At 37.8% G+C, this 17,777-nt stretch overlaps 2 protein-coding genes across 6 annotated transcripts; one reads left to right on the top strand and one right to left on the bottom strand.

Moving 5' to 3' along the window:
* Window positions 1-3,056: 3,056 nt before the first annotated feature.
* LOC105689923 lies at window positions 3,057-9,516 on the bottom strand. 2 transcript variants are annotated; one of them, XM_012407307.3, is made up of 8 exons: window positions 9,243-9,516; window positions 8,806-9,140; window positions 6,256-8,660; window positions 5,939-6,175; window positions 5,488-5,864; window positions 5,148-5,402; window positions 4,830-5,016; window positions 3,057-4,615 (listed from the first exon to the last, which is right to left on the bottom strand). In XM_012407307.3, exons 2-8 carry the CDS (start codon window positions 9,110-9,112, stop codon window positions 4,595-4,597), a joined length of 3,789 nt encoding a protein of 1,262 aa, XP_012262730.2. In that variant the 5' UTR covers window positions 9,113-9,140; window positions 9,243-9,516; the 3' UTR covers window positions 3,057-4,594. The 2 variants fall into 2 exon arrangements, with proteins under 2 accessions (XP_012262730.2, XP_048508573.1); XM_048652616.1 differs by having other exon boundaries at window positions 3,057-5,016.
* Window positions 9,517-9,723: 207 nt separating this feature from the next.
* On the top strand, window positions 9,724-17,519 carry LOC105689903. 4 transcript variants are annotated; one of them, XM_020854546.2, is made up of 9 exons: window positions 9,724-10,622; window positions 10,716-11,064; window positions 11,159-11,402; window positions 11,551-11,877; window positions 12,068-12,133; window positions 12,228-12,792; window positions 13,064-13,328; window positions 13,411-13,593; window positions 13,810-17,519. In XM_020854546.2, the coding sequence occupies exons 1-9, from the start codon at window positions 10,466-10,468 to the stop codon at window positions 15,539-15,541; spliced, it is 3,888 nt and encodes a 1,295-aa protein (XP_020710205.2). In that variant the 5' UTR covers window positions 9,724-10,465; the 3' UTR covers window positions 15,542-17,519. The 4 variants fall into 4 exon arrangements, with proteins under 4 accessions (XP_020710205.2, XP_012262702.2, XP_012262704.2 ...); XM_012407279.3 differs by having other exon boundaries at window positions 13,028-13,328; XM_012407281.3 differs by having other exon boundaries at window positions 9,725-10,622; window positions 13,097-13,328.
* Window positions 17,520-17,777: the final 258 nt, after the last annotated feature.

The raw sequence follows: 17,777 nt of genomic DNA, 5'->3' as shown, positions 1-17,777 counted from the left end.
CGAAAAGGATGCTTTCTTTCGCAATATTTTTTGATTTGTTTATATTTAGTACAATTTACATGAGACATTGACGTTCAATATATCTATGTTGACATGTATAAAATCAGTACACTAATTATGAACATCAAATCAAGTAACAATATCGGTTCTTAAGCATTCTTGAATGATGTTAAATTATTTTTGCAATCCTCTATCTTCGGTGTGACATTCGTAACTTGTATCGTAGGCCACAGCAAGGTGATGGTGATTTCTAACAATGATGATGTCCTCCGAACCCCATGCCTCTATAAAATGGCGAACAATGATACACGTGCCGCGGCGGTGGTGGTGGTGGTGGTGGTGGTGGTCGCGGTAAGGGATGAAAAGGAGGGCGATGAGGTATGCCGATAACAGCTACTCCACCAAATCCTCCACCAATGCCAACTGGACCTGGACGTCCATATGGTCCATATCCGCCGTATCCGAATTGTGCAAATGAGGAGTGGATCACCAGAATACAGAAGATGAGCGACTGCAAAATAAACACGATATAATTGGATCGGTTTCATATTGACGAGCCATTGCTTGAATAATATATTGAACACGTACCGGAATTAATCGATTCATTTTTAAACAACGGTGTAGAGTTGACTTTCTGAAGAGAAGCTCATTGGTACAAACTTATAGATCAGATGAGGATCATCCGCTGATGCTTCTTAACGACTGATGAACTAACGGCGTTCAACCATCACAATATATAGCACCAAATCATGAAGTAATGTCTATAATTTGCACGGTAAACAAATACATATTGGAATACTCTCGAACTTCTCTATTGGCACACCCGGGATTTCCATCGGCGAGGCGTATGCGGAAATAACATAAAAAAAAATATAGAAAAAACGTCTTTTTTCTTTGTGGAACAACATAGATATGGTAATTTTTGTTTGATTTTTCGTGAGACATAAAGTAAACGAACAGAATAAAGTTTACGACACAAGATGTTGGAGTTGGTTGAACGGTTTTATTGAAAAAAATTTATAAGTCAGTTTGGGTTTTCTTACAATTAGTTACAGTACGCTGGAAATTGTTACAATATCACTTTCGTCATTGACTCCAAAGAATTCGCACACCAGAAAAATACCCTGGGCGTTGGGGTTTTGCAATACGATTCGAGGATTGTTTTCTCCGGTGATTTGGTCGTCTTTGTGCATTTGTTAACTGCAGAAGAGTTGAAAGCCCAAACATGAGTATTACAACCCACATAATCTGGAAAACGGAATTGTGATCAAACAGATCGCACAGATGCTTTTTATAGACAAATAAAAGAACCAATTTTAGTTTCAATCGGAGGTAAACCGAACAGAAAAACTTAGTACGGCACGTAATTCGTTGTTTTTAATCGATACTCACTATTTTGAAATTCATTTTTTTGCAGCCTGACGAAAAACGTACAGAAAAGTTGCAAGAGTCAACTCAAGGAGATGATCGCTTGGCACGTCTCCTTTTCGGAAAGTAATTTTCTCGTGTGCCGCCTCGGTTTTAATGAAGCCCGGAACTTAGAGTGTTAACTATTCAAATTTCTTACGCAAATGGAAAGCGCGCAAACTTGTTACGAACTAGGGAAATTCCGTGGAGAGTTTTTGATAGATATTTGAAGCATTAGTTCGCGAATAACAATCAATGAAATCTGTCTAACTTTCACACTCACGAACTGATCAATCGTTTCCAAGAAATTCAGTTTTTCTGCCTCTTCTTTTTCCATACCGAGGAGTACCAGTTTACAGAAACGTCCCTGACCCATCGATGCCAGCAAGTATGGAAGTATCAATTTCAACTTGCTGAATGAGCGTTCACAACTTGCAAAAAAACTTGAAATTCACTTCACTTCGATCGCACTTTTGAATTCATATGCATTATTGTTGTCGACTTTCGTTATTTTCTATTACTAATGCATGGAGATCATTTGATGCAGTGTTAACATCTATTGCAGGATCTTGCAAGCGCTTTTGAATGTACGGTTAATTTTCTTCGGTAGATTATCCCAGATGAGAGAATAAAAGGTAAATACTTTCGATTGCGTCAAAAAAAAGTAAGAATAATTGGATCCTATTTGGCCAAATGAACTCCTGCTACATTTTCGGTGATTTTTGTCATGAATATTCTGTTGATTGTGTACATAGGTACATCCAGGTATTACAGTCGCGTAATTTCTTTTTTTCTGCGATTGTGATCTGCAGTTTGCTAGAGGTAAATGGGTAAATCATCTAATTCTAATTGATTCGGGAGAACGGCCATTTTGTACGAAAATGGACCATCTCTATTTTGCAACATATCCAGATGACCTCCGAGTTATCATCTCATCTAGCAGCTACTGAATATGATTGCTATTTGGGAGGTTTGATCAAATTCTTATAGCAGCAAATGTCGTTAAATCTGGATACGTTTGGCACACAATCATAATTATCGATTGCTTGATCCTTTGTGTGTCCTCACTTTCTTCGACAATATCGGGCAGAGGTGTAGAGTCCTGTTTTTTCTTAAACGAAGTATTTATATTGTTTCGTATAGCAACTTTTTCGTCTGATCTGTTCTCTCTGGATGTTCTATCTGAAACTTGCTCTGCTTCTGATTTATTTTTGTTTGGAAACCGAGCTTAATCAGCCAAATATAATCAGGGTGTATAGCAAAGTAATAATCAGCATACTGAATCTGTGTGGCAAAAACCTTGTCGATCAATGTGTAATCATTAAAAATCAAACTCAAATTAGGTATTTGTTAGCGTATTAGTGATTGAGATCTTTCATTGACCATTGAACGATTTACTGATTCATTATTGACATACTGTAAATAACATTGGAATAAGTACGAAATATAATTGCGAAACATTATTAACGCTGGGCACGGACGGTCTCCTCTCATCAATCGATCTTTGCTCGTGCATCAATCTTTGTGGTAATACAATTGAAGAATCTAGGCATTCTGACGTGAACAAATCTATTTTTGGTATTACACTGAGATATGCGAAAAGAAGTTGTTTTTTTCGGAGAATAAACGAATTTACATAGACGATATTAAAGTTTGCTCAACGGTTTTTTATTCAGAAAAATATAATTCAGGTTCTTTAAAAATTACAGTACATAAAAAACTATTGTATCACTTCTCTCAAAAAGTCAAAACATCTGTTCATCAGAAAATTACCCTGGGTATTGAGGTTTTTTTTTTTCTGTTACGCAATTAAAAAATCGTTTTTTTCGCTGATTGTAAACTGAAAAGACGATAGCTCCATCACATGTATCACGGCCCATACAGTCTATGAAGTAGAGTTTATGACTGATCAAATTTTAGACATGATGGTCATTTGTTGAAAAGTGATGTTGAGGTCAGTCTGTTCACTTTCGCCTACTGATATGTTATACATGTCAGTGGTTTTAACGAAGTCTTGATTTCTCAAAGTGTTCACCAGTCAAACTTTTTGGGGAAATGTAAGGCACGCATATTCCTTACGATTTGGTAAAACTTTATGGAGAGTTTGCGATCAATATTTAAGGAAGTAATCAAAATGCTGCAATATTCTTTTTTTTTTTTTTTTTTTTTCATATATAAAACGATTGAAACAAAAACTTTATCAGGTACTTCAACTTCACACTAATCATTATAATATCACTTGTAGTAATTATGATTGTACTTATTTAGCGTAATAGAAAAAAATTATAAAGCGTTGTTTAACGAGTCAGTTCTTTGGAATACATTATTTGTGCACCATGTTTTTTTTTTGATATTCAATCCTGTGCCAGCAGAAAATAAGAATCATCGAAGATGAGATGATTTAAAGGTTTATAGAGGTAACATTATTCTCATAAATCCAATAATTTCACATCACTTTCACTTTGGAATCATAAAAAATGTGACTTCAGCATCCAAAGTCATGTATTCAAACAAAGACTCGCTTCTTAAATGTATATTGATAATGGTAATACTTATACACCGTAGTAACTATGAAATAATTACACAAATTTCAAATGATAATCGAGATAATGATACTGTAAAAATCGAAATCAGGATAACACAAACACTAAGTGAATAATCATCGTAATATGAAATTAATTCAGAAGTTGTGAAAAAATGGCAATTCAAGAAGCAAGCGGTATTCATACCACAGTGGTTATTTGTTTCAGTCTGTACCTTGTTAAACTAATTGTAAGCGATGCTTGTTGAGCTTCACAACTCTTGAGATAATCATAATACGTAATTTGCTCGGGGTGAGATCATTTTAAAACGAAAACAACGATATATCATCATCTCATGCATACTGGAGCATGGATAATGATTTTTCAGATACTCGATAATTTGAAAGCAGCAAATTGTGTTGGTTCTTATAACAATATGAATATATTTTAAAACTTGGAACAATGGTACATAGTATTTTTACGTTTCTTTTTATACATATATATATACATATAAATCTTATTTCTCTTTCATTTTTACTTATTACTGATACAAAAGAGGCAATAAATAAAATATGAATTTTTGAATATAATGGTGGAGTATTTTAAGTAGTGAGTTTTAAAAATCTGAAAACAAGCCGAAATCTTGTCGTTGACCAATAGTGTGATCACGCCTTTCGAGTGTGAACCTAACAAAATAATAGAAATTTATAGAAAAAAATTTAGCAACAGGCCATAAATGTCAGAGTATTGCTAGATTTAACTAATCTCAATCGATTAAACATCGGAAGGGTAGAAGAAGCCTAAAATACTAATCTGGGGAAAATTCATATCCACTGATACTACGAGACTTCTGCCTCAAATATTATCGAAAAACTGTTTATAGTCATAAATAAATCTCACCGGTAGTATATGAGCATTAGGTATGTCTTGATGAGGCCCTTTTGTTGCTTGAGGTAGGGAAGGCATCAATGTTTTTGTATCAAGTTTTAGGTTTGGATTCTTCTTGAGAATTTCTTTCTCTGCAGCTTCGGCGACAACTCTCACCGTCTGTGCGTTAAGTAGACTATTGTCACTCCACAACGGGCATCTACGTAACATGGGAACGATTGAAAACATGATCTGTGTGGTGCATGATGTCGCATAGACTTCAGCACCTCATTATCTCACCCAGGTAATATATTTCGGAGTCGAATCGAGTTCTCAACAAAAGATACTTACAAGTCGATGCGTCCAGCACCCTGACCGTTAAAGTGTTTATAATCAGTAACGGGTTCCCCGCAGATGTAACACATCATTGCACCGCAAATACATTTCATTTTGTTACAACCTTCGTCTTTGAAGAACGGACGAGAACATTTATAACACTTGCGTACAAGAGCTTCAGTCATTTTCTCTTCCAAATAATGTCTGGCTTCTACACCTTTCACCACTTCGTCGCAGCGTAGAGGGACATGATTCAGTTCTTTGCAAAGTCTGAACGGAAGAAGTTTGGGATCACATTGTGAATATAATTAATTTCGTTAGCAGCTAGTATTTGTTAAATGAATCGATCACTCACCGACAAGTTTCCTTCATACACTCAACGTTCAAGCATTTGAATACTTTGTCTTCAGGTGGTGGAATGGAAGCAAAGTGACAGAATGGGCAGGATATCAGCCCTTCCAATCCTGCAGCCTTCACTTCCTCTTCTTGTCTTTTTCTTAGCAGCATACTAAACGTGGCGGGTTCCAAGACGTCTTGCAGAACCGGCAACGTGAATTCGCCTTTACATTCCACAAAGCAAGGGAACTGCGTTTGTCCATCACCGATTTTAGTCGCTGTTCCAAGCTTGATACAAGATTTACAGAACAAGTGACCCTCGCTGCATGACGAACATTTCGAAGGCATGCACTCTGTATCAAAACAGCATTGACATTCCAAGAGCTCGTTCTTTGCCTGCAGATGAAATAGATGTTTACAAATGTGTATTTGAAACATTTATTATCAGGCAGTTATAATTTTATATCTACCTTTAACATGTTGAATAGTTGCTTCTCTGAAGTCCGCTGCTCTTTCAAATACGCTCGCAATTCTTCCTTGTGCTGTATGAAAGCAAATTCTTGTAACAGTGGTATGTCTTCCGTTGGAGGTATCCTGTCCCATCTTTTGCTTTTCATATCTGGACCCATAGCTTCCAATCGTTTTGCTACCAAACTTATGTGATACATATGTTCTGCAGCTCTGTATTCCCTCTGTATTGTGGCGACCTAAATCAGACCAATATGGAAAAATGACAAGTAAAAATTTCTGTTGTTCGCGACCCGACGACCTTCAAATAATATTGTACCTTATTTGATCTGAAGTGGCACTTTAAGAACTCAAATGCAATGACGTTGTAGGTATACTTTCGTTGAGGATTTTCAAAGTGCTTAAAAGGCTTGGGAAATATTTCCAAAAATTTTTTAGAGTCAAAATCAACAGTGTACTGTCGTATTTGTTCCGTAATCTTCATTTTCTTCAAGTAATCTGCCATCGTGGGATAATCATGGTGTTCCAATTTAGATTGAACGAAAGTCTTCATAGCCTCAGGATCTTTGAAGTAACGCTCAGCAATGCCACGTAAGTACTCTGGATAAGCATCAGGAAATATTCCTCGGAGATTTTCGTATTGGGAGTCCGGATTTAGTTCCTGTGGCTCTGGTTCAAGATTGATTATACGTGGATGATACACGCCATCTTTTAAGAGAATTTCTACGAGCGATTCCAACGTTTGGTCATTCACTGTTGCATCGCAACACAATTCCCTAATGTATGTTGGATCCACATTGGGAAACATGTTTATCAGAGGATTGAACAATTGTTCTGGTACTTGGCTGTCCTGTTTGCGCGGTTCGACTTCACTTGGTATGACCATTTCGTTTGGTACAACTATTGATGCGGCAATGTTATCACTAGGATAGGCCATTGACTTGCCAAGCGATACCTTGGATGGTGCTACGATGTTATGCTCTACTCCAGTAACTTCAACATTCCCTGATGGCTCTACAGATTGTATAGCCTCATGAGTAATCAGCCACTCTTCGTTCTCCTCATTTTGATTGTCTATTTCTTGCCATGAATCATCAAGGATAAGTATGTCTTCTGAATCAGATTGATCAACGTTAGGAATTGTTGTGGTCTGAGTAGATGTAATATTGGATTCTACAACTTTTCCTGGACTTTTTACCGCTGTTGAAATTGGATTAATATCACGACACTGGGTTTTTGAAGGACTTGAATTCCAACTTTTACATCCGGCAGCATTTTCGGTTGTTTGGAAAAAATTTGCGAGTGCGGTGTAGGTCACAGGGTTTAATAGGGTTTCCATCTTTGCTATTTTCGAAGCAACGCTGGATGTATCTGTTTCCTGCGGTTTTTCAGATGAATCTCTGGGTTGGTCTACCAGTTTTGGAGGATTATATGGGATACTTGTCATCTTGGGATATGGATCTGCTGCTTTGCCGTGGTCCTTATTAGCACGATGTGAGCTGTGAAATTTTGAATCATAGGAGATATTGTCTGGCATGTCAGTTACAATACCTTTGCTCTTCATACATCCGTATCCATTATCCAAACGTTGGAGCTTGCTAGGTTTTAATATCGAGGGACGCTTTGCCACAGATGTTGTGGAATACACCAGTTTAGCCGGGTGAACTATGTTTTTGTTTCGTTTATCGCTAAGTTTTAATTTAGCAGGAGCCAATATGTTGTTTTTTTTTAGATTCGAAGATTTTTCGTCAGTTAAACCTCCAGCTGAAAATGTACTCACGTGCTTTACAATGCAACTCGACTCCCCAGGTGTAAATGTTTTTTTATTTGGTGATGGACAATTATCCTTATTCAGCTTGCGCTTCGCATTCCACATTGGTAATGGTCTTTGGGCGGGCAATAGATCCCACAAAGTTAGTTCGACTCTGTTTGTGGCATCCGCGTTTTTCTTCAACTTAGCTGCAATTTTTTCTAAACTAATATCTGGTAAAAGTCTCTGTATCCTAATACTGTCGCGTTCAATTTTACGATATAAAGTGTGTTTGCTGCCTAGTACGTCTTGAGCAGCTTCATCTTGTGGTTCAATTATTTTTGGCTTTGGACTATGGCGTATTTTTTCGCTTGTAGAAATGTTCAAAATACCAGTTTCATGCCTTTGAGTTTCATCAGACATACAAATCTCTGAATCCATATAGTACGAGTCTTTGCTACAACCAGGTTTTGGGCTGCTGCATTTTGTGTTTTGTTCGAAACTAGATGGTGAAGAACAGGCTAGTTCAGTCTCCATTTCTAAATGTTCTGGAATTGCAGAAGTGCCGCTGTTCTCTTCAAGGACTTGAATATCTTCCAGATTGTTGTTTGGGTCATTGTTATTTTCTTCCAGTATCTCATCCATTCGATTTTCAGCCGATTCAAGATTTGATGTATCGTTATTTTGGTTCTGAAAGATTGGCGACCGTGGTTCTTCTGGCAACCTCAAAATTGGACTAAGAACAGGTCTCACATCAGAGTCTACAAATCCTTCAGATTCATCACTTAGTTGCGCGTAGTAAGCGTCCATTTCTCCATCACAATCAGAATCCGTAGTATAGTTATTGGCATCAGCATCATCAGGTTTGTTTTCGATGATATCGCTGCAATAATTATTGCCACAAATATCTCCCTTGGAATTCATTACAGTCTCTTGTTCCTTAGTAAGATCCACAAGTCCCTCGCTAGAAGCTGCTGTGATATCGAGTTATTTTGTTACAATCTTATTATGATTCATTGGATTTCCATTACTGTTTAGGTAGATCGATTTTTGATGCCGTAATACATACAACTATCGTATCATTCATCATTAAATCTACAGGATCAAATCTTGACTTACCAGGATTGGTTTTGTTCTTGTGGTCAAGGATCTCCAAACAGTCACTTGAATTTGAATCGTTTGAAGCCAATAAATCAAGGGGTATGTTCCCTTTTGCCATTGAGTCCCAATCAGATTTCAATTGGGCTGCAAAAGATTCTGTGCCTGGAAGACGTGCACGTTTTTCCAGGAGTATCTGAATGACGGTACCGGTATGTTGCAGGTCCTCCAGGAGCTCAAAAACCAATGTTTCATCAACAATCTCTTGACCAATAGAGGCTAAGATTGTTAACACGTGGTTAACGTCATCGAAAATCCCGTCATACATATTGACTGCAGATAAATAGATCAAGATTCTGTGAAAATTAATATGCATTAGAATGATGATGAAACAGAGACGTGAATGAATAAAAGAGGAAAAAAATTTTACCGTTGACGGTTGAATATTTAAAACTTACCACACGTCATTCGGATCCAAATGAGATGTTGTTTGGATTGGAGATATATTTATTTGCTGCAGCATCGGTAGCTGCGATTTTTCACTGAACATCAAACGATTCACCGATTAGTTAATGATGCACGGTATAAAACGCTCGTAAAGATATAAGATAGAATTGCGAAAGAACGTGCGGGTTTTTCTCATAAAACGTTTGCCCGATCGTCTTCAATCCTCGTGGACTTGTGGTACCGAAGCTCGTGGCATCTCGTGGTGATTTGCGGTGCCTTGTGCTAACGCCGGGGGCCGGAGATGTTGGTGTATATTGCAAGAGAAAATGGCATCGCGTATGTCGCATTTCTCCAATCAGGACAATCTCTGATATTGTAATCTAAATTTTGATTGGCCTATGAGATGCTCGAGGACTGTCGTACATTTACACCGGCCTTTACATGGTATTTGCGAGAGATACACGCATCGAAAAAAGTTGTTAAAAAGCAAACCAAAATGTCCTCGCTGATCTGTCAGGGAAGCCAAGAACAAAGAATCTTATTGAAACGAATTCTAACACCATTCATAGTGCAATCAAACAGTGGATTAGTCGGAAATAATCGGTTACGGTCGATCAAACGATTTCAATTTTTGAACTCATTTGAAGCATTTTTTGAATTTTTGGCAACCTCTGGCGCCACACCGGCCATTGTACGGTCGTATTGCCACCAAAAAGATGGCCGACATTTGTTTTTGCGATTACCCCGTAAAAATGTGGTATTTTACAATGAATACATAGAAAATCAGTGTATCTTTTAATGAAAATAAATAATTGTGACCTTAATACAGTGATGAAGTGTCAAAATAGTGGCTAACGTTGAACGAAGTTGCAAAATCTTGCTTGTTTGCAAACTCCCTTTGGCGTGCTGGGCTTACCTTAAGTTTTCTCAAACTTCGATCAATTGCAATGTATCCGTGCTACGTTCGATCAATTGTAAAACGCTTCCGAATACAATAAGTACCATCTCATAATAGCGGATACGATATTTTGTGCTTTAGCAATTAGTTTTACCTTTTTAAATCAGTAACCAAAGTCCCGTTTCGTTACTTGGTTAGGTTAGGTTAGATTGGTGTGTTCAGTGATTGGTATGACGCTAAAATCATTTTCCCCGTATTATTCGGGGGTAATTTTACCGCAATGTGCTCCGTGAACAGTTTAATAAACTCTTGATTATACCTAAGTAAAACAAAACAATGGCGACCCCAGAATTCGACGTGGAATTATTTGAAAAGAGGCTCCAGTCTCTCAAAGATTCTCAGGAGTCAATACAAGCTCTTTCCTCATGGTGCCTCGAGAGGCGGCCTCATCACAAAAAAATCGTAGCTACCTGGTTGCAAGTCCTCAAAAAAGGTAAAGAGCTATACATGTGAATACTCAAGAATGGCAATGTCCTGAAATTTCTTAATTATTCTATTACATTTGGAAACATTTTTTACTCAACAGTTAAGGTTGAACATCGTCTAACGTTATTCTACCTGGCAAATGACGTGATTCAATATTCAAAGCGTAAAAATTACGAGTTTGTTGAGTCTTGGGGTACAACGTTACAACGAGCTACCACAATGGTTAGAGATGAGAAAGTAAAACACAGGATTTTAAGAATCTTCAAAATATGGGACCAACGTCAAGTTTACGATGAAGAATTCCTCGCTGATTTGTCTGGTCTGCTATCAGCCGCACCTAAAAAGAAACCAGATCCTCAGCCCACTATTGCCAGTGATGAATTTCAGGCGAGTCTCTTGATCTCAACTATGAGATCCTGCGCTACTCTTGAGCAAGCTACAGATGCTAGGTGAGAAAGATCAATTTACTAATGGTAGATCGAGGTTTTGGTTTTTCATTGATTTTAATTAACTGATTTTATTTTTGTGGCATTTATTCAATAGATTGCAAGATTTGAGAGACAGCAACACGGATATTGATAATGCGGAAGAATTGTGTGCATCGTTAAAAGATAGAAGGCATGTTGAAGATGCCGAGAAAGATGTGGATATCGCAGTAAGGAATATCGAAAATTATGTGTCAGCATTAGAGGCTGAAATTCGGGAAAGAACACAGGTTCTAGACCTACTCGAACAGGCTGATCAGTTCTACGAAACTCAACGTGGGGAGGTCAAAATTGTTACTAATGTAAGTTAAACTTACGCTAACAGTCGTACTGATAAAGTATATAGTAATTAGGGGATTAGTCACTGATTTACAATTCATTGACGATCATTACCTAGTTACTACAATAATTTTCAATATGTACTCATATATGCTCCTATTTTTACACCAGGCATACAGAAACTTTGGTAGCCGAGTTAAAAATCTCAAGAAGAAGTTGGATGAATTATTACCAACTCTAGTCTCACCGATTCCATCACCAGACATCAATGCTCCAAGTCCGAGTCCAGACAGCGACATTGAGCTTCCCGGTGATGATCATCTTGGTATGAACCAATCGTCCATCATAGATATTCCACCGCCATCGATGTACGGTTCCTATAGACAAGATTACGAGCCTATGCCGGTACCAGCACCTGACCAATCTCATGGAAATATGCCGGGTGATTTTACTGGCAATTTCAGTTCTTTTATGGGAGGAAATGTCGAGTTTGATATGGTAAGTTGCATACTTTTCACACATACTTTACTGCTAATTTCAACAACGTAATTCTATTGACGTTCGGCATAGAGTAAAAGCGGTGTGCTCAGTTGCTTTCAGCAGATAGTATTGGGCTTGAAAGAGGATATTCAAAGCTGACAACTGCGAAAAGTCGATTACTAACCAATTCTTTTCAAACCTATTTCAGCGCAATATATTTAATGACAGATCAGCAACTCCGACTGGAATGAGTCAGTACAATGATTCTCTCGAGGTATACATATGTCTTCTAACTATTCGTAATTGAAAGTTTTATATACATTTATTGATTTTCCTAAATCTCACGCATCATTCTGCTCTGTGTTTAGGCAAAACCAATTGAAGTGATAAATATGCGTCCTTCAAAAACCGAAGGAAAGGCTGATGGATTCAACATTTCAAGTTTTTTAAAATCGGTTCTCCCTTCATCAGAGATAGCTACTAATAATTCCAACATTCCTGGTCTCGGCTTAGACGGTTCAGGTCCACCAATGAAATCTCCTCCGCCTGGGGACTACAGACATTCATCTCCCCTTCGTCAGCACTTGGGCACTCCAGTAAACTCGAGACAAATTAATGTGCAAAATACACCTCTTGGCAATCTAAGTAACTGTCAGCTACCACACAGTACGCCCTTATCCGGAGTCAGAAGTTTAACCATTGATTCACACACCCCTTCGCCATACTCAAGCCAAAATAGTCAAGGGAACAATACCAGTATGAACTTGGCTTTTGACAGCACCGGAAACTCTGTCAATCCTTTACCACCTCCGCCAATGCCACCGCCTATTTTTCTAGATGATGAAAATTGCTACAATAAACTACCTCCTAAATTTCCTACATGGTCGTCGGGGAATGAATTGAACAAGGAGCCATTGGGTTGGGATGACAAAGGTGAGACATATTCAGTACTCAATAAATCCCTGCCACAAAATTTCATAATTTATAAATCCAACTCGATAAATTCAAGTTTAAAGCTAACTACTGTTTAAAGAAGAAGGCCAAAGTGACTTTTGAATTTTATGTCCAACTACTTGCACGAAATCCTGTAATAGTTTCAAAGATTACTTTCAACCTTCTTTACGCTTGTCTTGTAATTATTTGTTAAATCGGTGCATGGCATCTTCAGGATTTTATGAAGATGCTACTGCTTTAAATGCTTCAGATAATAATAGCATGAATCCAATTTGGCCAGCAGACAACGGTGACAATCGATCTAAATCAAAAGCAGGATGGCTAGAGGATCTTGGAAACGACCATTGGGATTCTGGTAACGATGTTTGGCCGAACGCAAGATCGAAAAACATCATGTTAGAAACACCAGAATCTCCTCCACTGTTTGAAAAGGCAGGTTTCATAGATCCTATAGAATATGACGACTCACAGCCTCAAGAGCCTCTACTCAGCAGCTCTGGAGACGTAGATCACAGGTAAGAGGCAGTCCGCTTACATTTCGTACGAATATGTCACCCATTTTGACTTCATACAAACCGGATACACCTGCAATCTTAGGGTTATACCTATGCCAATGGTTGTGGAAAATCAGTTGCCACATCGCCTCATGAAAACCGCAGATGTTGATCACCGTAATCTCATCAGCCTCACTGGCAGTCCTGCCAATCACAACAATCCTACTGATCAAGCCCTATCTGTGACAGGCAACCCGAATTGGCCACAGACTGACCAGGATTACAGGTGCGACTGATTCTTAAGTATCTTGTTTTAAATATGCAGCAACTTTTGACTTGAACGTTCGTTTTACACAAATATTGTCCATGCGACATCTGATATTCTAAGCTAAAAAAAATGATATTTATTGGTTTTCTAAAATATCGGTTGATGAGATGTAGTTTCTCATTTGAGAAGTTGTTATAACAAATCAATGGAAATAAAATGTTCTGTGTCCGTTAGGCAACAGATGCAGCCAGGGGATATTGTCGAGAGCGTCGACATGGAAATGTCTGACGACGAAGTAGATGGAAAGCCAAAAGGTGGTAGAGTTCTAGTGGATCTTCGACAGCAGGACAGAGATTCCCGAGCCTTGTTGCCGCCGCCAAGCCATCATCTGGATATGGATATGCGTAGGATTCCCCTTCCTGGTGGGCAGTTGCCACCGCAAAGTCCGTTACTTCAAACTCCCAATTCTCATGGTATCCATCAAAATCAGTCGCAGTTTCATCACAATCAACCAGATTTTCGAGGAAATCATCAAATGAATTTCCGACAAAATCATCCAGATTTTCATCCAAATCAACCAAATTTCCATCAAAATCCTCCAGTAGAGTTTCGCCATAATGAGCCTAATGTTCGTCCTAATCAGCCAAATTTTCATCAAAATCAGCAGGAATTCTACCAAAATCAGCAACAAGAGTTCCGCCAGAATCAACAACAGCAAGAATTTCGCCAGAATCAACAGCAACAGCCGGAATTTGAATTTCAAGAAAATCAAAACGCCAGACGGCGGATTAGTCAAGAATTTCAAGGCGAGCCACCTCAGTGTCCAAGATTCCCAATTCCCGTGGATCATCACCAACGTGAATCTCCGAATTTTCTGAGAAACGAACGAGGCAGGGGCCGCGGCTTTCCTCGGAACAGGAGAGACAGATTTTCCGAGGATCATAACCAGCAAAGAAATCTCAATCAAATCAATAACCGAAGACCCAGACATTTGGAAAATCAAAAATCACCGACGGAACTGCTCCCCAATAATCGACCCTTGCTTTTGAGACCCCCAGACACTGTAGTCGTTCTAGATGATGACGGAACGCCAATTTCCATACCAACGGATAACGAAAGTGATCAGGTGCAGTCCAACTCCCAAGAAAGACCGCACGAAGACCTAAACCAAAATCAAGAGATTCAGTCCAATCAGGATAGCGAAACGTCTGCGCCGATTCCAGACGAAGAAGAATCACCTGAGAAGACTTCGGATCGGGTCATAGAACAGGAGTTAATTCCTGAACGAGAAACTAGTATTCCTCCAAACACCGAAGAGAAAGAAGAAGATACGGCACAGGAAACACTATCTTCTGAGATAGCTACCGAAGTCCTGCAGCCACCCCAGCAGGAAACAGAAAAATCTGATCAAGATGAACCTCTAAAAGAACCGCCAACCCAAAATGTCGAACAACCTAGACAGTTGTCGGAACAGTTAGAAGCGCTAATGAACTCTAATAGTAAACAAACTAATAACAATCTCAAGCGACAATCTGAAAATGGTAACTATCTTGATCAACAAGAAGAAGGTACGCCTGTTAAAAAACGGACACTTTTACCCAACGGTCCACCTATAAGCCACCTTACCGGAGGACCACTTATACCTAATGCTCCTCTACTTGGACCAAATGGAACTCTGATGACATCTAGTACCCCTATCGAGCTCCATCCTGTCGTTGTTTATGAGTACGATAACGCAAATTCAGGATTTAGGCCACGTGGTGGCGGCAACGTTGGCCCACAAGCATCTTCTTTTTCACCGTGGCGAGGAAGCGGACCTCCAAGAGGTAGGGGTGGATTCAGAGGAGGTCCCCGACCTGCATGGACCGACAGGGGGGCCAGAGGCGGAGGTCCGAGAGGTACAAAACGAGGAGGTGGTCAATTTCGAGGAGGTTTTAGAGGTCGAGGTCGGGGTAATAATTGGTAGGATTACGATCGCTATCACTATTTCAATAACAAGAACTAGTGAGATAAGATTCTGACTCGATCATCGATTTGGTAAAAGTAGGTAAAAACTATTTAGGCTCTTTTGCTTTTTCTTTACTATTTTTTTTCTTTATTAGGATAGACGGAGTTTAAGAGAAACTTGTGTTGATGCATTGGAAGGTCGATGAAAAGTGTGTGATGATATGTATCTTCTTTTATTTTTTGGAAAAAAACTGTTTAAAAAAAATGAGATGAAGGTCGAAAAACAAGAAAGAAAAGAAATTAAACTAAATTGTTCTCGGTATAGTCTGCTGATATAGTCTAGTGGGTTGTGTAACTGACATACTACTGGGTGTTTAATGTACATATTTAATTAATAATATTTATCATACCGTGTATTGATTTATTTCTTATGTCGTATATTTGATGTGTATAAACGCCGTGCTGCAAGAAACTTTTTCTTTCTCGATGAACGCATTCTACGAGAATTCGTTCAAAACTGAAAATGATATAGGAGATTGAGGTAGTCTTGCAACGCGGTTATCGACTAGTTATTTCGCACTGGTTTAACAAACTATTTCTTGGATACATGAAGAAGAAAACAATAATAACGAAAGGTCATACGTGGGTAGCTAGTTGGGCTTGTGTCTAAAAAGTCTGGCGTTCTTCAATCTTAACGGATTAATAGTAATAATTTTTAATGAGAGATAAAGAAATATGACGGGCAGGAGCTCTTGAAAAGAAATTTTTAGTTAAACGAATTAAAATCACTCGATAGTATGTAGATTATCGCTTACGAAAAATCTTGTAGCAATTCTGTTGCAGAATTAGAATTAAAAACAAAAAAAAACAAACTTGAAATAAAAAGTTAATTTACAGTTTACCTTATAATAGAAACTTACATCGTTTCTATATCAATGTGGTTCCAACAGCAGTCAATCGCTTTGGTAAATTATTGAATATGAGTGATGAAATTCTTATGCATTTATAAAGTATGAATTTTATCTTACCCATTTCAATCTCGAAACATGTTATATAAATATATATATACATACATATATATAATTTCATGTATTAATAAATACAACATTTACGTTTTCACCATTTCACATGTGCATTTCCCCTGCTTCTCTGAAATGCATTAAAATATATACATCTACAAAAAAAAAAGTCGAAAAGCGAATATAAAAAATGAATTGAATAATGAATATTCTATCAACGTTCGTTTACGCTAGGGAGTATGTGCGATAGGAAACCATTTTTCAAATTCAGAAATAAAATTTCACCTGAAAAAGAATGAACAAATTCAAAAACGTTCGGAAACCCTGTCGCGTTCGTTCCGCGCATGCGGTTTCACGTCGGCACCGTATATATTCGGTCTGAACTTTATTATCGAATTTTTACGTTTACTTGAAATTCAAAAATATTTTTTTTGGGTTTTTTTTTTCTCGCTATTTTTCTTCTACATTTTGTGATAAGAATAAGTTCTGTCGCTTGTTCGATTAAATAAATTTCGAGGTGAAATTCAATTTTAATCGCGAAATTTTGAAGCGCATTTTACAAAAAAATAAATAAATAAAGAGGACGTCAAAGATATATCATCATATTCATCAAAGAAAATACTGTATGGAGGTCGGAATGAACTTTGGATGTAGGAAAACTAGATGTGCGTTATAATTTTTCGCTTTTTTTATTTTATTTCAAATTCGTGCAGTCAGTTTTTATTCCGCCCGTGTTTGTTATATCATTATTACTATTATGATAGTCATTATCAGGAAGAGTAGAAAAAATTTTTTCGACAAGCGACGGAATTTTATTTGTAGGTACTCGTAGGTATTAAAATTCAAAACTTAGAAAAATATATTAAGATTCTCCCTTCACCCCCCCCCTATGTACCATATATCTATACATATATAAATATGAGAAACTCTTAGATTTAATAAGTTGTTTAATAAAATTTGAAAACAAAAACCAAAAAATATCCTTGCCAGACCTGAATCGCAGAAATGATCTGTAGATAGTCCCTTACGCACATCCTACATATAATGAGCCCCCCGTAGAAAATTATGTATATGCTTGGATTATTTCGTTTTTTTTTTCTTTTAAATCAATGTTACTCATTGATTTCCCTTTACGCAAATTTTTCATCAGTTTCTGCACGTAGTTGCATATTATTTATTTGTCGAAAGAAAAAGGATTATTTTGCGTACATTATTCGAGTGCACGACATTAATTAT

The sequence above is a fragment of the Athalia rosae genome, chromosome 3 (assembly GCF_917208135.1).
Source record: "Athalia rosae chromosome 3, iyAthRosa1.1, whole genome shotgun sequence".
In the NCBI taxonomy this organism is placed as follows: domain Eukaryota; kingdom Metazoa; phylum Arthropoda; class Insecta; order Hymenoptera; family Athaliidae; genus Athalia; species Athalia rosae.
The sequence above is the reverse complement of the archived record's forward strand: the minus strand, read 5'-3'. Positions and strand labels throughout refer to the sequence as shown.